General features: G+C 36.4%; 1 protein-coding gene across 1 annotated transcript in view; it reads left to right on the forward strand.

Annotated features, from left to right (window-relative positions):
- CNGB3 (cyclic nucleotide gated channel subunit beta 3) overlaps positions 1-21,934 on the forward strand; it is a 148,217-nt gene that overhangs the window by 75,377 nt on the left and 50,906 nt on the right. Inside the window, exons 11-13 of the mRNA XM_030304334.1 lie at positions 13,058-13,199; positions 17,669-17,828; positions 19,074-19,171. Coding sequence (XP_030160194.1) covers positions 13,058-13,199; positions 17,669-17,828; positions 19,074-19,171 — 400 coding nt within the window. The remainder of the gene's footprint in view (positions 1-13,057; positions 13,200-17,668; positions 17,829-19,073; positions 19,172-21,934) is intronic.

Raw genomic sequence — 21,934 nt, forward strand, 5'->3', positions numbered from 1 at the left:
TGGGTTGACCTGGGAAATGCATTTCTTGCTCCGGATTATGATCAGAAAAGTTTGAAAGCCTCTGCTTTAGACAACTGAGTGATAGGATAACTTTTAATAACTCCAGTGCTGATTGTTAGTAATGAACAATGTTAATTATTTGGAGGTCAGGTGAGGTAGCTAATTAGTTTACCACTGAAGGGTTTTATGGGTTTATGAGTCAGCTATAACAACTAACTCAATTAAATACTTACAGAGTAACAAGGACCGTAAATTAAACTTGACAATTAGATATGCAAGTATCACAGGAATAAAAGAGATCATTTGAAAAATTTAGGGCAGTAGAATCAGGACTCAGGAATGGCAACTAGGTTATTTAATAGTGAGATTTCCTTTTGGTAGATACAAGAACCTGGCATAAAGTAGACTCCCCTAACTTTCTGCTCCAATGAAGTGACATTGAGCATATTATAAGGCAATGTCCTTAATGGAAAAGGTCAGGTCCCAGCATGACTTTGAAGAGCAACTCACAGCAGCCTTGGGAAAGAAAGCAATTATAGGAGTGAAGATACCTCACAAAATTACACACTACCTAGAGTGAGCGGAATATGTGTGAGGGATTAAAACAACATTTTTTTGAACTTTTAACCAGAACTGATGTTAGAAATCTAAAGTCAGAAGGCTCACTGACTGGGAAAACATATCACACACACACACACACACACACACACACACACAGAATATCTATTCCTGGAAAGTTTATAACCAAATCTACAAGTAATTTCCTTTAGAATGTGGATTAAGTATATATTTAGTTTAATATAAATGATGAATTTATATAGAAAAATGAGTAAGGCACCAACTGTATTAAATAATGCCTAAAAGTGAGTGTGTAATCTAACATTATTAGCAGCCTCAGTCTGATAACGCTTCTTATCAAATCAGCAAGATAATAGAGATGCATCAAAATGCCTTCCAGAAAAAGTGGAACTAATTCTCTTTTCACACCTGGATGTCTCTCTGCAGCATTTCTAGAGACTATATCTTGTTCCCAGGCCTAGAACACTGTTAAGTATATTAAAACACTTACTATATTTTAAGTACTTAAAGAAGGCAGGGAAGAAGAAAGGAAGTAAGCAAAAAGAGGTAATGATCAGATCTGTGTTATAACAAGAAAAAAGAAACTAGCTTCAACCCATAAGAAATTTAAGCTAATGTTTGCTAACATTTTAGACTTATAATTCCCACTCTAGTGCAGACCAGATATCCAAAGCACCTCTTCTCTAAAAGACAAAATATATTGGGGCGCCTGGGTGGCGCAGTCGTTTGAGCGTCCGACTTCAGCCAGGTCACGATCTCACGGTCTGTGAGTTCGAGCCCCGCGTCAGGCTCTGGGCTGATGGCTCGGAGCCTGGAGCCTGTTTCCGATTCTGTGTCTCCCTCTCTCTCTGCCCCTCCCCCGTTCATGCTCTGTCTCTCTCTGTCCCAAAAATAAATAAAAAACGTTAAAAAAAATTAAAAAAAAAAAGTAAAAGACAAAATATATTATTTATAATTTTTGTCATAAAATTACTTGTTATAATATACATTTCTAAATAAATTACAATAAAGTAGTTTTCAATAATTATTGAATTCTCTACAAAGTAAAAAGAGTCTCCAAAGTCTAAAAAAATAAATGTGTATAATAACTTGGAGCAGAATGGTGAGATAGCCACTGTGGAACAGAAATAAAGAACATAACTTCTTACTCAGTAGAAGGGGGAAAAAGGAATGAAAAAACTAAAAAAAAAAAAAATTTCAACAAGTCCAAAAAATAAAAAAAAGGCAAAAACAAAGTAAGGAAGTTCTGGGGAGAAATATAGAAAATAGAAAAGCAGAAAGGCGAAACAACACAAAATAAGATAGTAGAAACAACTTAAAATATACCAATAAGCACAGTAAATTAATATGGACTAAACTCACTAACTTAAAGAGATTGCCAATTAATAATAGTCAGAATAGACTTTAAAACAAAAATGATTCTAGGGGCGCCTGGGTGGCTTAGTCGGTTAAGAGTCCGACTTCGGCTCAAGGTCATGATCTCGCGGTTTGTGAGTTTGAGCCCCGCGTCAGGCTCTGTGCTGACAGCTCAGAGCCTGGAGCCTACTTCGGAATCTGTGACTCCCTCTCTCTCTGTCCCCTATCCGTTCATGCTCTGTCTCTGTCTCTCAAAAAATAAATAAATGTTAAAAAAATTTTTTTAATTATTATATATAAAAAGATTACCATAAAATGGTATAAATTTCAATTCACCATCAGTATATCCCAATTCTAAATGTGTATATGCTAATAAAATACTTACAATAAATCAAAGAAAGTCATAGAGCAAAAATTAATAGAAGGAAGAGAAATTGGCAAATGTGCCATCAAAGTGTGCGGTATCAACACACAACTATTTATTGACCAAGCAACCAAAACAATTAGTAAAGATATAAAAGATTTGAGAACCCACTTACCAAGCTTGATTTTTTTTATGCTTCTAGTTTTACTTAAATTCTGGTTACTTAACATATAATGTAACATTAGTTTCAGGAGTAGAATTTAGTGATTCATCACTTATATACAACATTCAGTGCTCATCACAACAAATGCCTTCCTTAATATCCATCACTCATTTAACCCTTCCCCCCACCCACCTCCCTTCCAGCAACCCTCAGTTTTTTCTCTATAGTTAAGAGTCTCTTTTATGGTTTGCCTCCCTCTTTTTTTCTTTCCCCTAATGTTCATCTATTTTGTTTCTTAAATTCCACGTGAGTGAAATCATATGGTATTGGTCTTTCTCTGACTAACTTATTTTGTTTAGCATAATACACTCCAGCTCCATCCACTTCACTGCAAATGGCAAGATTTCATTCTTTTTCATGGCTGAATAATATTACATTATACATATATATATTACATCTTTATCCATTCATCAGTCACAACTTCTTTATCCATTCATCAGTCAATGGACATTTGCGCTCTTTCCATATTTTTGGCTATTATTGATAATGCTGCTATATAAACATCAGAGTGCATGTGCCCCTTCAAATCAGCACTTTTGTATCCTTTTGTATAAATACCTAGTAGTGCAATTGCTCAGTCATAGGGTAGTTCTATTTTTAAATTTTTGAGGAACTTCCATACTGTTTTCCAGTGTGGCTGAACCAATTTGCATTCCCACCAACAGTGTAAAAGGGGTCTCCTTTCTCCACATCCTTGCCAACATCTGTTGTTTCCTGAGTTGTTAATTCTACCCATCCTGACAGGTGTGAGGTGGCATCTCATTGTGATTTTGATTTGTATTTCCCTATGATGAGTGGTGTTGAGCATCTTTTCATGTGTCTGTTAACCATCTGGATGTCTTCTTTTGGAAAAGTGTCTGTTCGTGTCTTCTACCCATTTCTTCACTGGATTTTTTTGGGTTTTGGGTGTTGAGTTTTATAAGTTCTTTATAGGTTTTGGATACTAACCCTTTATCAGATATGTCACTTGCAAATATCTCTTCCTGTTCCAAAGATTGCCTTTTAGTTTTGTTGATTGTTTTCTTCACCCTGTGCAGAAGCTTTTTAAAACAAGCTTAATTTAACAGATAAAAATAGCTCTTTGCACCCAAGAATTAGAAACCACCCATTCTTTTTAATCATTCATGGAAAATTACAAAAAGTGGCAGTTTTCTTGCCAATAGGCAATTTTCACTACATTTCACAGCATTGGTATCATACAGCCCACATTCTCTGATTATCAAGATAAGAATTACTTCATAGGCTCTGCTCTGCTCATTGAAGGGTTCTTACTCAAAACCTAAGCTCTAATAATCCTATTACCAGCTGTCAGGGGCACATGTATTTTGTGTATGTTTTATATGTATTTATAATATATAAATGCTGCTGCATTTTTATATATTGTAAGATTGCATATGGTAGTTATTAACATACTTACATTTTCCTTGAAGTTTTTAAACATCACCATCCACTACTATGCCCCTTCTATCTCTTCATAATACTCTTGGCTTTGTAAGCCCAAAACATTTCTTACTTAACCCTTGTGATAGTTTCTGATGACTTATAAAGTGAAGGTTGTTTATGAGGCCACTGGACTCATATCCTTTGCCCTCATTAGAATTAGGCAGCAAATTGTGGATCATAAGTAGAACATTGTGAACAATTAAAAGAAGAGTCAAGTTTAATTCTATTCCATTAATCCTTACCAGAATAATAATGTCTGTTCATTTCAATAGAAGACAAGGAGTCATTTTCATTCATATTGAATAGAAGGCATCCTTCAGTCAACTGTGAAATTTGACAAAGGAAAAGGCTTAGCTCAAAAAGAAGACATAAGTAGTTAAGGTTATTTGGAACACAGAAATATCCCCAATGTACCTTTGTCCTTTGTCCATGTATACCACAGTTTAGTCATTTACTGGCATAAATTTCCCAGTGTCCACAAATGTCTTAAATGCCTAGCCCCAATCCTTAAAATATATACCTTCAAATGCAAGAGTAGAAACCATGCAAAGCTGTCATGGGAATCATGATTTTCGACAGGGTAAGGAAGGAATGAATTTACTATACCATAGTGCTAGGGAAATTTAGGACAACTTACCACCCTTCATTCTACACATAAAGATGATGAGACTGAGATAGATGAAGGTAATTATTCAGGATCTCCTATACTTCAGTTCAGAAACTGACAGAGAAGGAAGGAAGGAAGGAAGGAAGGAAGGAAGGAAGGAAGGAAGGGAAGGGAGGGAAGGAGGGGAGGGGGGAGGGGAGGGGAGGGAAAAGGAAAAAGGAAAGAAGAGAAAAGAAAAAAGAAAAGTCTTCACACTAGACACTACACACCCTTCGGATGTAACAGAAACATACCAGAACAGCAACGAGTTTAGTGGACCAGAAAGGAGAGGAAAGGCAGCTGGCAGCATGACAGGGAGGAGTCTGGAAGGAGATTTCACAGATGTGCTCACAGATGTAGTCTTCCCATGCTTTTATTTCAATAAGTCTAGGTGTGCATAACCATTCACTTATTCTTTCATATGATTCAACAAATATTATTAAACTCTTATTGTGCTAAGTCCATAAATAGCTGTCTTTTTGGAACTTACCTTCTAATGTGAACATGTTCCCTCATACTCAGTGCCTCCAGTGATAAATTTACAGAAATTTGGGACTAAGATGGATAGCAGCAGTTAAGAAAATACACACATAAAGTATTAAATTAGATCCTGTTAAAAATTGCATTTACCCAGGGTGCCTGGGTGGCTCAGTCAGTTAAGTGTCAGACTCTTGATATCAGCTCAAGTCTTGATCTCAAGGTCATCAGTTCAGGCCCCACACTAGGCTTGTGCTGGGCGTGAAACCTACTTAAAAAAAAAAAGTTACATGTCCCACTACACATCCACCACAATAGCCAAAAATAAAAAGACTGTAAATACCAAGTGATAGGTTAAGAACGTGAAGCAAATGAACCCTCATACATTGTTGAAGGGAACGCAAAATGGCAACCACTTTGGGAAAAGATTTGACGATTTCTTTTACAATTCAACATACACCTTACATGTATGTAAGTGATGAATCACTAGATTCTACACTGAAATTAATGTTACACAGTATGTTAACTAACTGGAGTTTAAATAAAAACGGGGAAAAAATATATACCTTACAAACAAAAATTCAAACATAAATACGCAAAATAAATAAAAATATATGTCTATTAAAAACTCATATAAGTACATTCAAGAATGTTTATTCATAACAACCAAAAACTGGAGACAGCCTAGGTGTTCATACACAGGAGAATAAACAAACTGTGCTATGTTCGTGCAATGCATAATACTCAGCAATTAAAAAGCATAAACTATTGATACACACAACATGAATAAATTTCAAAATCATTATTCTGAGTGAAAGACATCTTACAGAAAAGTGTACATGTGATGTGATTTCATTTGTGTGAAATTCTAAAACAGGCAAAACTTCATCTCTGGTAGAAAACATTAGAAGACTGGTTGCCTCTGGGAAAAGGAATGAGGGAGCTTTCTGGAGAGATAGAATGTTCTAGGTCTTGATCGGTGTTTGGGTTACACAAGTGTATACATTTGTCAAAATTCATCAAATAATATACTTAAGATGTATTGTATTTTCAAAATTTTAAAATGACTCTACATAAATATCAAACTCTGGTTAATATATATATTCTAAAGCACAGTATTTAGAAGGAAGTGTCTATGGTTGGCAAATTACTTTGAAATGCATCCAAAAAGTAAGATGGATTCCTGAATGAAAAAGTGGAAGGATATGTGACAAAGCAGGTAGAATAAAATGTTCATAGCAGAATCTAGGTGTTCACTATAAAAAGTGGGTGCTCACTGTAAAATTCTTGTGATTCTTCTGTTTTTTTGAAATTTTTTATAATGAAATCTTGGGGGGAAAGTTTCATATCATGTTTGTTTCACAGAAGAATTTCTGTTTTCAACACTAAATGTTTTTTTATGGTTTTATGTCAAATTCTGCCTTAGTGTTCTAACTTGGAACGCTATATATACAGCCTGTTAGATAGTTCATGTATTAAATCAGCCAGATAGAATCTCCTTGAAAAGATCTATCTGCCTGGCATGTTAATATTAGACGTGGACACACTTGACTAATTAAGCTAATCCTAGAAAAATCAATAAGATGCCATCTAATTAAATTACAAATCTTACCTTTGGTTGTGCATGTCTGAGTGCATGAGACATGACTGAGAAAAGAATCCAAAAATAAACTTCAAAGCATTAAGGCAGAAAACTTCCAATTAACATAGCAGACTAATTCGTAAACAACAAAAAATAGTTCAAGGCTAACTCTTCAGATTTGGAAAATCAATGCCTAAGTTTCACATTTGATTGTTATCTCCTGGCATTCACAAATAAGAAAATTAGAGAAAGTAATTCATGTATTTGTTCCTGCTAACATTGCAGTGACTTTGAAGAAGACAGTAATCCCAACACTTGTAAGGGAGATGGCCGTGTAGGGAGAGAATCTAGTCCCTGTCCCATTCTGGATAGTATTGGGTTCAATATATTTCCTTAATTTAAAAAGACCCACAGGTCCTAGGTCGGTGACCAAACTAAATCAGGTAATAGGAAATTATAAATTGGAATTTGAAAAGTTAAAATGCAATCCATAAAATTAATTCTGTACTTCTTCAAGGTGGCTCTCTTTGACATCCAGTTCACTGTAATATTAGTAAGTCCAAAGAAACTTGCTAGAAAAAATTGCAAAGTGGTAATATTTTTATTCTCTTGGCACACTGGTTTCATACCCTCCAAAGAGTTAATTATTTTTCTGTTCCACCAGGTTTTAAAAAAAATACAAACTCATATCCTTCAAAAGGTATTGAATTTCAAAATGAATGATTTCTTTCTAGATCTGTTTTTGAATATTGACTTTAACTGCAGTTTGATTCTTTGTAAACCTCCAACTCCCTGCTGCTTGAAGATCTGAAAACTGTAAACTTTTTCACAAGAAAATGACCACCCTTGCTCAAAGACTGAAACACGATTACCTGAAGTACAAATATTTATGTGGCACACCTAGACAAAAAAAAAAGCCAACTAGGTCTAGGATTCTGTAAACAGTACTGCCTTTCTGTGTCTACCCTAGAAACTAGAATTGCTAGATGGGACCCACTAAATCCAGTGCCTTTCTGCAATAATATATGGAGATGTTGTATATATACAGCACATTTTTCTTTAGGAATTCAGTGGTATGTGGAATATACCAAGTAGTATATCTAATCATGCACAAAGATTACAATAAATATACAATGAGACTAATACCAACTTTCATTCCCACTTCACTATAGACTCCATGAAACCCTTAGCCAAATGTAATTAAGTGAATCTTTTTTTTCAATATATGAAATTTATTGTCAAATTGGTTTCCATACAACACTCAGTGCTCATCCCAAAAGATGCCCTCTTCAATACCCATCACCCACCCTCCCACCCCTCCCACCCCCCATCAACCCTCAGTTTGTTCTCAGTTTTTAAGAGTCTCTTATGCTTTGGCTCTCTCCCACTGTAACCTCTTTTTTTTTTACCTTCCCCTCCCCCATGGGTTTCTGTTAAGTTTCTCAGGATCCACATAAGAGTGAAACCATATGGTATCTGTCTTTCTCTGTATGGCTTATTTCACTTAGCATCACACTCTCCAGTTCCATCCACGTTGCTACAAAAGGCCATATTTCATTCTTTCTCACTGGCATGTAGTATTTCATTGTGTATATAAACCACAATTTCTTCATCCATTCATCAGTTAATGGACATTTAGGCTCTTTCCATAATTTGGCTATTGTTGAGAGTGCTGCTATAAACATTGGGGTACAAGTGCCCCTATGCATCAGCACTCCTGTATCCCTTGAGTAAATTCCTAGCAGTGCTACTGCTGGGTCATAGGGGAGGTCTATTTTTAATTTTTTGAGGAACCTCCACACTGTTTTCCAGAGTGGCTGCACCAGTTTGCATTCCCACCAACAGTGCAAGAGGGTTCCCGTTTCTCCACATCCTCGCCAGCATCTATAGTCTCCTGATTTGTTCATTTTGGCCACTCTGACTGGCATGAGGTGATATCTGAGTGTGGTTGTGATTTGTATTTCCATGATGAGGAGCAACGTTGAGCATCTTTTCATGTGCCTGTTGGCCATCTAGATGCCTTCTTTAGAGAAGTGTCTATTCATGTTTTCTGCCCATTTCCTCACTGGATTATTTGTTTTTCGGGTGTGGAGTTTGGTGAGCTCTTTATAGATTTTGGATACTAGCCCTTTGTCCAATATGTCATTTGCAAATATCTTTTCCCATTCTGTAGGTTGCCTTTTACTTTTGTTGATTGTTTCCTTTGCTGTGCAGAAGCTTTTCATCTTCATGAGGTCCCAAGAGTTCATTTTTGCTTTTAATTCCCTTGCCTTTGGGGATGTGTCAAGTAAGAAATTGCTACGGCTGAGGTCAGAGAGGTCATTTCCTGCTTTCTCCTCTAAGGTTTTGATGGTTTCCTGTCTCACATTCAGGTCCTTTATCCATTTTGAGTTTATTTTTGTGAATGGTGTGAGAAAGTGGTCTAGTTTCATTCTTCTGCATGTTGCTGTCCAGTTCTCCCAGCACCATTTGTTAAAGAGACTGTCTTTTTTCCATTGGATATTCTTTCCTGCTTTGTCAAAGATCAGTTGGCCATATGTTTGTGGGTCTAGTTCTGGGGTTTCTATTCTATTCCATTGGTCTATGTGTCTGTTTTTGTGCCAATACCATGCTGTCTCGATGATTACAGCTTTGTAGTAGAGGCTAAAGTCTGGGATTGTGATGTCTCCTGCTTTGGTCTTCTTCTTCAAAATTACTTGCGCTATTCGGGGCCGTTGGTGGTTCCATATGAATTTTAGGATTGCTTGTTCTAGTTTCAAAAAGATTGCTGGTGCAATTTTGAATGTGTAGATAGCTTTGGGTAGTATTGACATTTTGACAATATTTATTCTTCCAACCCATGAGCACAGAATGTTTTTCCATTTCTTTGTATCTTCTTCAATTTCCTTCATTAGCTTTCTATACTTTTCAGCATACAGATCTTTTACATCTTTGGTTAGATTTATCCCTAAGTATTTTATGCTTCGTGGTGCAATTGTGAATGGGATCCGTTTCTTTATTTGTCTTTCTGTTGCTTCATTATTAGTGTATAAGAATGCAACCGATTTCTGTACATTGATTTTGTATCCTGCGACTTTGCTGAATTCATGTATCAGTTCTAGCAGACTTTTGGTGGAGTCTATTGGATTTTCCATGTATAAAATCATGTCATCTGCAAAAAGTGAAAGCTTAACTTCATCTTTGCCAATTTTGATGCCTTTGATTTCCTTTTGTTGTCTGAATGCTGATGCTAGAACTTCCAACACTATGTTAAACAACAGCAGTGAGAGTGGACATCCCTGTTGTGTTCCTGATCTCAGGGGAAAAGCTCTCAGTTTTTCCCCATTGAGGATGATGTTAGCTGTGGGCTTTTCATAAATGGCTTTTATGATGTGTAAGTATGTTCCTTCTATCCCGACTTTCTCGAGGGTTTTTATTAAGAAAGGATGCTGAGGGGCGCCTGGGTGGCTCGGTCGGATGGGCATCCAACTTCGGCTCAGGTCATGATCTCACGGTCCGTGAGTTTGAGCCCCGCGTCGGGCTCTGTGCTGACAGCTCAGAGCCTGGAGCCTGTTTCAGATTCTGTGTCTCCCTCTCTCTCTGCTCCTTCCCAGTTCATGCTCTGTCTCTCTCTGTCTCAAAAATAAATAAAAGTTAAAAAAAAAATTTTTAAAAAAAGAAAGGATGCTGAATTTTGTCAAATGCTTTTTCTGCATCGACTGACAGGATCATATGGTTCTTATCTTTTCTTTTATTAATGTGATGTATCACATTGATTGATTTGTGAATGTTGAACCAGCCCTGCATCCCAGGAATGAATCCCACTTGATCATGGTGAATAATTCTTTTTATATACTGTTGAATTCGATTTGCTAGTATCTTATTGAGAATTTTTGCATCCATATTCATCAGGGATATTGGCCTGTAGTTCTCTTTTTTTACTGGATCTCTGTCTGGTTTAGGAATCAAAGTAATACTGGCTTCATAGAATGAGTCTGGAAGTTTTCCTTCCCTTTCTATTTTTTGGAATAGCTTGAGAAGGATAGGTATTATCTCTGCTTTAAACGTCTGGTAGAACTCCCCTGGGAAGCCATCTGGTCCTGGACTCTTATTTATTGGGAGATTTTTGATAACTGATCCAATTTCTTCGCTGGTTATGGGTCTGTTCAAGCTTTCTATTTCCTCCTGATTGAGTTTTGGAAGTATGTGGGTGTTTAGGAATTTGTCCATTTCTTCCAGGTTGTCCAGTTTGTTGGCATATAATTTTTCATAGTATTCCCTGATAATTGCTTGTATTTCTGAGGGATTGGTTGTAATAATTCCATTTTCATTCATGATGTTATCTATTTGGATCATCTCCCTTTTCTTTTTGAGAAACCTGGCTAGAGGTTTATCAATCTTGTTTATTTTTTCAAAAAACCAACTCCTGGTTTCATTGATCTGCTCTACAGTTTTTTTAGATTCTAAATTGTTTATTTCTGCTCTGATCTTTATTATTTCTCTTCTTCTGCTGGGTTTAGGCTGCCTTTGCTGTTCTGCTTCTATTTCCTTTAGGTGTGCTGTTAGATTTTGTGTTTGGGATTTTTCTTGTTTCTTGAGATAGGCCTGGATTACAATGTATTTTCCTCTCAGGACTGCCTTCGCTGCATCCCAAAGCGTTTGGATTGTTGTATTTTCATTTTTGTTTGTTTCCATATATTTTTTAATTTCTTCTCTAATTGCCTGGTTGACCCACATATTCTTTAGTAGGGTGTTCTTTAACCTCCATGCTTTTGGAGGTTTTCCAGACTTTTTCCTGTGGTTGATTTCAAGCTTCATTGCATTGTGGTCTGAAAGTATGCATGGTATGATCTCAATTCTTGTATACTTATGAAGGGCTGTTTTGTGACCCAGTATGTGATCTATCTTGAAGAATGTTCCACATGCACTCGAGGAGAAAGTATATTCTGTTGCTTTGGGATGCAGAGTCCTAAATATATCTGTCAAGTCCATCTGATCCAATGTCTCATTCAGGGCCCTTGTTTCTTTATTGACCATGTGTCTAGATGATCTATCCATTGTTGTAAGTGGGTTATTAAAGTCCCCTGCAATTACCACATTCTTATCAATAAGGTTGCTTATGTTTGTGAGTAATTGTTTTATATATTTGGGGGCTCCCGTATTCAGTGCATAGACATTTGTAGTTAAGTGAATCTTATATGTTCTGTCCTAATCTTTATTATATTCTTTTCTGTCGCTTTGATTCCTGATTTTCTTCCTATATGGGCTCTTAGGATACCAGTCTCTCCACTTTCAATTGTTCAAGTTAAGTACAGAATCTTTATCAACTATATTTCTAAACTTGACTATTATATTAATCAAGTATATTATTATACTTGATTTTCTTCAATACTAAATTTCTAGATAAATTACCTGTTATACCCAAGAGAAATTTCCCTTTTAAGATTGAGGTCCGTACGTCTCTGTCCCTGTCATGGTTTATATAATGAATATTGTAATAAGATGTAAGTAGAGAAGAGAGAGGAGGAACATATCTGCTATATTTTCTATAAGTAAAAATAACTGTATCTACACTATAAAAGGCTCTCCAATCTTTATAAATATCCTCGATCTCACAAATCACTAGTGTGGTACTTTAAAGATGCCCTCAAATTCTTTGCTACTCCTCTCATTGTAAGGTGGACCCAAATATCCCTTTCCTCAACTTCTGAGTTATAAGAAACTGTATAGCTAACTGTCAGGACTACTATGGCTCTGGGGGAAACCAGGCACCAGGTAAGAAGCCCATCTACTCTGACACTGCCATGGTATGAGGAAGCTCAAGCTTGTCATATTGAGAAGCTGCTTGAAAAAAGGATACCCAGCCAGCCCCAGCTATTCCAACTATGCCAGCCCAGGTTCAGACACATGAGAGAAGACATCTTGGGCATTCCAAGAAGATATAATGTGGATAACAGAGAAACCCAGACAACAGATTCAAGTTCCCAGACATTTGGCCTCAATAAGTCTGCCCAGTGACCACCAGTCATTCAAGTCACCCCAGCTGAGGGTCCACTCATCTTGCTGGGCCATCTCTGCTGGGCTTTACACAAATACCCAACCCAAAGGTTTATGAGCCCTAATGAAATAGTTGTTTTATACCACTAAATTTTGAGGTTATCTGTTTTGCAGCAAGAGATAAGCAGAACACCTAGTAAACACCCTCCTTAGAACTAATTATTTAGTCATTTCACCATGTTTATTGAGAAGTTTATGTTGGTACACATGGTATTTGCTAATGTTTCCTATAGAAAGAAAATCTTGATTAGGAGGAAATGTGTTATAATTTAGTAGTGATCTGTACTCCCAAGCATAGTGCTATTTTAATGTGCTAATAAAAGGCAAAATGGATATATTTTCTTTTCACAGGTACCTGAGATGCTATTACTGGGCCGTTCGAACTTTAATTACTATTGGGGGCCTTCCAGAACCACAAACATCATTTGAAATTGTTTTTCAACTGGTGAATTTTTTTTCTGGAGTTTTTGTGTTCTCCAGCTTAATTGGTCAGGTAAATGGAGATATGAATCTCTAAATACATAATACTGCTATTTTTGAAAGGCTAATAAGTCTTTATAAATTTACAGAAGAAAAAAAATCAATCTTTCATCTATTTTAATGAATTGGAGGAGGATGTGAATGAGCCAACATTGCCTTTGAATTTTTAAACCATTAAATCTATCAGAAGACCTGTCCACAATGTCAGGTTAGACTCCCAGAGAAAGTCAAGTTTCTAAATTGACTTATTAACTTGGAATTTCCTGAAAAACCTTTAAAATCTCCCTTCTTTAATTAAACTTCAAACATTTTCATAAAATCCCTGGATTAAAATCAACTTCAGAGGTCATTTAAACCATAGGCTCCCAAATGGCATTTAAATAAATTTAATTAATAAGTCATTGGTTCATAAATGTTTACTATGGCATCTCTTTGTCCTTATTCTCAAGGAATCACAGTCTAGTAAGAAAGTTAAACAAACAAAAGTAACTACCGCAAGGTAGTTGGCATTTGCAAGGCATAGAACCCAGTATCTTTGTGCATTCCCAGATTCATAAGAAAAAAAAGCTGGACAACATAGCTTTTTAGAAGTTATACTTCCTTGGAAGGTACTTCATATGCCATATGTTTGAGAACAAAAAAGCCCCATGTTGAGATTTGTATGCTGGGTAGAGTTAGACAAATTCACAAAATGACTATTTGACTATTCCCACTAGATAAACTATTCTTTCTCATTCACCACACTCACAGTGGTATGAATAAATTGCATGCTTTAACAATATTTTGCAATAAAAGCTATTTTAATAACATTTGAAGCTGACCACAAGTAGTCAAAACTCAAATCCTACATCAGTGAATATCAGGACCTGCTATCCATGGTAAGTACCAGAGGAAAGTTTGAAAGCTGTATTATATTAGTTAAGAAAAGGGAAGTTTTCCAGGAGTTTTTCTGAAGAAGAATGTATTTGCAACATCTTAATAAAACAGATAGGATTCAGTCATTATAGACAGATAGTCCAGTCAATCAGAAATAGTGTGTGAAAGATAGCAACAATATAAAACAAGTATGTTTGAGGAAATAGAAGGAGTGCCAGCATGACTGGAGTGAAGGATGCTTGTAAATAAGGTTAGAGATGTACATAAAGACAAAATATTTTAGGGCTCTGAGTGTTAAAGATGTTGAACTTTATCTTAAAAGGCAGTGGGAAGTCAGCCAAGGGGGAATTTTGAACAAAGGAGAAATTCAGGAAGATTATCAAAATATAATATGAATTGGAGGAGGTGATACTGTCTTTAAAAGTAGATTTTATTGGGGCACCTGGGTGGCTTAGTCAGTTAAGTGTTGGACTCTTAATTTCAGCTCAGGTCATGATCTCATGCGTTCTTGAGATCATGCCCCGTGTCAGACTCTGCACTGAAAGCACAAAGTCTACTTGGCATTCTGTCTCTCCCTTTCTCTCTGCCCTTCCCCTACTTGCATGCACTTGCTCACTCTCTCAAAATAAATAAGTAAACACTTTAAAAAGTAATAAAAAATAAAAAGGAGGTTTTATTATTATTTAGGTATGGTGAAGCCAACAAATCAAGAGGCAATTGGCATTGATAAGATAGTTTGTTAGACAAACAGACTCAAAAGGAAGGGTCACAATATGCCAAGGGAGACACATGGGAAGCACCAGGGAAGGAGCAGGTGAAGCAGGGTAACAGATTTAGGATTGGCTAGTTTGGATAATTTTAGCAGGTTCTGGGATTTAGGAACTGTCTCTGTCTGGTACTTGGCTCTGGAGTGTCGGTGGATCAGGTGGATAGTAGCCTGGAATATGAGAGCCCAATAAAGAAGGCTGTTGGGAGGATGGCCTCTACATTGATTACTTTGCCTATAAAAGCCCACTCACAGTGGAGTTGTTTGCGATCTCTCGGAATCAGCTAACTCTGGACAGGGTAGTACCAGATATCAAAGCATCAAAGTACAGAAAATAAAAAAACATGGTTAATACCATGATATATAGGGATATATAGGGATATGGCAACTCCAGCCTGAATATGGTAACATCATGGAGAGAGAGACTGTAAAGGAAACTCTAGAAAATATTCAGGTTTGGGAAGAATACACAAACAGTTAAAAATTATAAGTATAGGGGCACCTGGGTGGCTCAGTCAGTTAAGCGTCCAAATCCTGATCTCAGCACAGGTCTTGATCTCAGAGTCATGAGTTCAAACCCTACATTGGGCTCCACACTTGGCATGAAGCCTGCTTAAAAAAAAACTGTAAGTATAAAATATCATAATCGTAGTGGCTTAGTCACTGCATCAATGACTGAAAATGGAAAGCTGGTTAATGCAATTAATTTGAACTTAAATAGCAAAAATAAAATTATTTCATAATTTCTCATAAAATTCTGTGTGAGGTAGCCACATCCCCTTCATTGCTATCTCACTTTTATAGATGAGGCAACTCCAGTGTAAAGAGATTAAGAGGCATACCTAATTCATACATGTAATTCACACAGTGAAATGATACAGCCATGAAATGTTGATAGTAATAGTAAAATCTAACACGTATTTAGCACTTACTGTGTCCAAGTCAATGTCTACAAGATTAAAAAATTATATCTAGTTTGAGTTCAGTTCTTTTGCTATATAGTATGTGGTCTTTGGACTAGCAGCAGAAGCATCACTTGGGAAATTCAGATTTCAGACCTTACCCCAGAACTAAGGAATCAGAATCTACAGTTTAACAATATTTTCAGGTGATTTATATGCACATGAAAGTTTGAGAAGTGTTGCTTTACACACCACACCACACCACATCTGCCTTTACACTGAATTCGAGGTTCCAACAGGAACAGGAAGAAATATCAAGCCACTGAAAATGTAATACTAGAGCCTGCCACCCCCTCCTGTCACAAAAAAAAAGATTGAGACAGGAGGTACAGATTTGTGGTTAAACTTTCACAGTGACTAAAAAATGCTGAGGAAAACAGTTAAAAACAAAAGAGAGACTGGGACAAAATCCCCATTTATTCAAAATTCCCATATATAACCACACCAAGAACTACACCCTGGATGTGATCATCACATTTTAACTACAATACTCTAGTCTCTGATACAATTAATAAAGACTGGCATTTTCTTCACCTAATGTGGAACACATCATGAAATACATGTATTCTTCACCTCACTACCAAAACCATCATTGCTGAAGGATAGCACATAAAACCATTCAGATTCCTGTCACTATAAATTCTGGGCCTTCAACATTGATTAATAATGCTTTTAATTATCCTCGGCTCCCAATTTAAACTTTATTAAATTTCCCAACCCAACCCCTAACGTCCCAATTCTCACGGCCTTAGGTGAGTTGGTAATGTTCTCCATCTGTCAAGAATGGCTTGTAAAAAGGAGATCTAGTAACTGAGGTTGCAGAAGAACATTTGGAATAGCCCCCAAGGAGGAATTCAGAGACTGAAATAGATGTATCTAGTTTGACTATCTGCATAGCTCCTCAGCAGATACTTTTGATAAGAAGAACTTGTTGACTCTAAAAATGGAAACTGAGGAAGGCACCACAATAAAAGAGCCATTTGAGGTAGACTTCAAAGAATGAGTAGTTTTTCCATAAGCAGAAAAGGCTCAGCTACTAGAATGAATGAGCAAAGTCTTGAGAATATAAAAGCAAGACTCTGGTTTTCCTCCGTATTATAAACCTACAGTCAAAGCAAATTTACAACCACTTGCTTCCCTCTATGTGAGAGGAAGAGTCAAGCTATATATCTTTTTTGTGCTGAGACCTTAAAGATCAGCTTTTAACCTAGAGTGGGTTTTTATGGCTGAGTTATAAACATCCAAGAACTAAAACCTGACAGTTCCTTAAGTATTGTCACAGCAGTAGATGATGCTTCAGTAATTTCAGCACATTTCAACTTCTGCTGAATACTGTGCCTTAAGCATGATGAGATTTGATTTTATCTGTCTAAACAACACAAAGGGAAGTACAGAGGTTGCAATTTCATGATGAATTGAGTCTATATAGCCAGCCACACTGGATAGTCTTGAAAGATTCTTTCAAAGTGAGACTCACCAAAATGGACTAAACATTTTGCCAGGTAATTGCTCAACTTCCCTTGAATAAGCATAAGCTGTATAATTTTAAAAATATCAACTAACATCTTTTCAGTAATATACAAGTTTGCCAAGACGATTGTGTGCAGATGCATGCATTATGTGACTGAATCCTCCCCAAAACTTCACATGGTAAGACGGGTCCTATTGTTGTATGTATGGGGTCAAAAGGAGGATATGATTTACCCATTGTTTTATGTGAATGATTGAAATTAAGACCCAATATCAGTGTGTTAAAAATCTAGTAGTTAGTTCATTAGAATGGAATGTACCTCATACAAACTCTTAATTCACCTGGGTTTGTAAAAAACTCTTTCAGTTCCTCTGCCAGGTGTGGAGTGACCATATTTGTGGTTTCAGATGCAAGATGTAATTGGAGCAGCTACAGCCAATCAGAGCAACTTCCGAAACAGCATGGATCATACCATTTCCTACATGAATACTTATTCCATTCCTAAGAGTGTGCAGAAGCGGGTTCGGACTTGGTATGAATATACATGGGATTCTCAAAGAATGCTAGGTAAGTAAGGCAGATTACTGATTAAATCCCTGTATAGCATGTCATATAATGGAAGTTCTGTAAGTTAGAAGCAGACACTAATTGGACTTGAACAAAAGACTGGAAAACAACTAAATGTTCTTCAAAGTATTAATTTAATACAATGAGATTTTTTTTCCTTAAATGCCCAGACATAACTTACTGGTTATGCAGATCCTGGAAGATCATCCACAGCTACTCCTGAGGACATGACAAGTGAGGAAGGGCAGCAAAAGGAGCAGTAACAGGTTCCTTCTTTCTCTCCAACTATAAATACTACTCCATCACCTTGGTTTAGGAGGGAACTAAGGACAAATAACCCTTGGAAACAAGGAGTTATGTTTTTATAGTAAGGATTTTCAGATTTAGAATGAATATTGGAATCAAAATAAGGATATAATGTATCAATTCTTTTTTTCTAAATGGATGTAAGAAAACATAAAAATAATCAACTCTCAGAAATTTGTCCTATACTAGAGACTAAGAATGGGCAGATTTATTTATGGAACATTTTATCAGCCTGAAGGCCTATCATTTCATTCACATACAGACAAATCTTTAATGTATTCACATTCTTCGTTGAGTTAATAAGCAAGTAAATAACAATAATTTGAATTTACTCAGCAATTTCTCTTTTAGATTCCATTCCAAGCTGAGCCACCTACCAATTATTCACAATTGAACAAGTCACTTACAGCCTGTCTGAGCTTCAGTTTTTCTGTTTCTTCTTTCTGCAAAGCAGGAATGAGAACACTTACCTTAGGGTTGTCACAAAGGTCACCTAAGATAGTGACAGAGCTCAGTAAGCTTTCAAATGCCACATGGTGGTACTCATTATTACTTGTCATTCCCAGGATGTTAGGGCTGGAATGTGTAGATCAAAAGACAAGAACTGGATCCTTTTTCCATCCAGGTAGTTCACTAGCCATTGTCCCATGATCACTAAACTTTATATCTAAAGTTTCAATAAACACAATGTTCTGAAACTATTCAGAACTATTATGTCATCTGTAGTTAAAATACTATACTTCTTTTCTCTCATTAAAGTGATAGTGCTATTGTGATATGTATGTATGTCCAATAGAAGTAATAAAAATATAGAATTTGATGCAGCTGTTTATAAAAAGAGTTGGCATTTTGTTTCCTTAATTTAAAAAATTTTTCTTATACTTTGGTGACTTTTTTTAATTATTCTGCTTGTGGGTTTATGTTTTTGTCTTTGCAAAGATGAGTCAGATCTGATCAGTACACTGCCTGTCACCATGCAGTTAGCCCTCACCGTGGATATGAACCTCAGCATCATCAGCAAAGTCGACTTGTTCAAGGCAAGTGCTTTTATAATTAAGAGAAAAACACCATATCAATTTCTCTGTAAAGTCTAAGCTCTTACTGTATACAGATTTATTATTTTTATTGCCTTATGTTTTAACAAAATCAGCAATCTGGAGAATTTACGTGAAGTTAGAGTCAAATAAATTGGGTCTGTCTTTGACAGATGACTTCTTTATTTTTTTTATTTTATTTTTTATTTTTTAAAATTTATATCCAAATTAGCATACAGTGCAACAATGATTTCAGGAGTAGATTCCTTAGTGCCCCTTACCCATTTAGCCCATCCCCTCTCACACAACCCCTCCAGTAACCCTCAGTTTGTTCTCCATATTTATGAGTCTCTTATGTTTTGTCCCCCTCCCCGTTTTTATATTATTTTTGTTTCCCTTCCCTTATGTTCATCTGTTTTGTCTCTTAAAGTCCTCATATGAGTAAAGTCATATGATATTTGCTTTCTCTGACTAATTTCACTTAGCATAATACGTTCCAGTTCCATCCATGTAGTTGCAAATGGCAAGATTTCATTCTTTTTGATTGCTGAGTAAGACTCCATTGTCTATATATACCACATCTTCTTTATCCAGTCATCCATCGATGGACATTTGGTCTCTTTCCATACTTTGGCTGTTGTTGATAGTGCTGCTATAAACATGGGGGTGCATGTGTCCCTTCGAAACAGCACACCTGTATCCCTTGGATAAATGCCTAGTAGTGCAATGCTGGGTCATAGGGTAGTTCTATTTTTAGTTTTTTTTGAGGAACCTCCATAGTGTTTTCCAGAGTGGCTGCACCAGCTTGCATTCCCACCAACAATGCAAAAGAGATCCTCTTTCTCCACATCCTCGCCAATATCTGTTGTTGCCTGAGTTGGTAGTGTTAGCCATTCTGACAGGTGTAAGGTGGTATCTCATTGTAGTTTTGATTTGTATTTCCCTGATGATGAGTGATGTTGAGCATTTTTTCATGTGTTTGCCATCTGAATGTCTTCTTTGCAGAAGTGTCTATTCATGTCTTTTGCCCATTTCTTCACTGGATTATTTGTTTTTTGGGTGTTGAGTTTGATGAGTTCTTTATAGATTTTGGATACTAACCCTTTATGTGATATGTCATTTGCAAATATCTTCTCCCATTCTGTCGGTTGCCTTTTAGTTTTGCTGCTTGTTTCCTTTGCTGTGCAGAAGCTTTTTATTTTGATGAGGTCCCAGTAGTTCATTCTTGCTTTTGTTTCCCTTGCCTCCAGAGATGTGTTGAGTAAGAAGTTGCTGCGGGCAAGATCAGAGAGGTTTTTGCCTGCTTGCTCCTCGAGGATTTTTATGGCTTCCTGTCTTACATTGAGGTCTTTCACCCATTTTGAGTTTATTTTTGTGTATGGTGTAAGAAAGTGGTCCAGGTTCATTCTTTTTCATGTTGCTGTCCAGTTTTCCCAGCACCACTTGCTGAAGAGACTGTCTTTATTCCATTGGATATTCTTTCCTGCTTTGTCAAAGATTAATTGGCCATATGTTTGTGGGTCCATTACTGGGTTCTCTATTCTGTTCTGAGTGTCTGTTCTTGTGCCAGTACCATACTGTCTTGATGATTACAGCTTTGTAGTATAGCTTGAAATCTGGGATTGTGATGCCTCCTGCTTTGGTTTTCTTTTTCAAGATTGCTTTGACTATTCGGGGTCTTTTGTGGTTCCATACAAATATTAGGATTATTTGTTCTAGCTCTGTGAAGAATGCTGGCATTATTTTGATAGGTATTGCATTGAATATGTAGATTGCTTTGGGTAGTATTGACATTTTAACAATATTTGTTCTTCCTATACAGGAGCATGGAATCTTTTCCCATTTTTTTGTGTCTTCCTCAATTTCTTTCATAAGTTTTCTATAATTTTCAGGGTATAGATTTTTCACCTCTTTGGTTAGATTTATTCCTAGGTATTTTATGGTTTTTGGTGCAACTGTAAATGGGATCGATTCCTTGATTTCTCTTTCTGTCACTTCATTGTTGGTGTATAGGAATGCAACCGATTTCTGTGCATTGATTTTATATCCTGCCACTTTGCTGAGTTCATGAATCAATTCTAGCAGTTTTTTGGTGGAATCTTTTGGGTTTTCCATATAGAGTATCATGAGATGACTTCTTCTTTAGAAGCCACTCTCTCTTAATTGCGGAGGGAAAAGAGTTTTTCAGGCTCTTCTTGAATTAATTTAAATGTAATTAAGCTCTATAGCTTTATGTCTTTGCTACTATGCACACAGTTTCCCATTTATGAATGTACCTTGGCAATGAGTGACAGACAAGACCCAAATTAGCTCTGGATTGGTCTGACAATCAGAGAATTGTGCCTAACCATGTCTTCTGTCACAAATGCTTTGGATTTAGAGTTTTTAGATGGCCAAATTCAAATTTAGAAGCTTTTGGGGGGGGGGAATGAATAACAAAGAAATTTTTAACTTTTTGAGCATCTTTAATTTTACTACTTTCTCCTCTTCTTAATGCAATGTACTGCATGTAAACTTTTCTCATTAACATTTAATTCTGTGTGTGGCATGGCACTGATTTATCTATTTGATTATCTGTTCATTCAGCAGATATTTGTTAAGTTCCTACCATGTTCCAGGCATCATTTTAGCCACTTTGTTGAAAATAAATACTTGCTACATGGAGCCTAAATCCCAAAGAGGAAAATAAAAAATAAATATGAAATATGTTTTGAGGTGATAATTCTATGAACAAAATTAAGCAGACTAAGGCGGATGAGGAGGGTA

The sequence above is a fragment of the Lynx canadensis genome, chromosome F2 (assembly GCF_007474595.2).
Source record: "Lynx canadensis isolate LIC74 chromosome F2, mLynCan4.pri.v2, whole genome shotgun sequence".
NCBI classification, from domain to species: Eukaryota; Metazoa; Chordata; class Mammalia; order Carnivora; family Felidae; genus Lynx; species Lynx canadensis.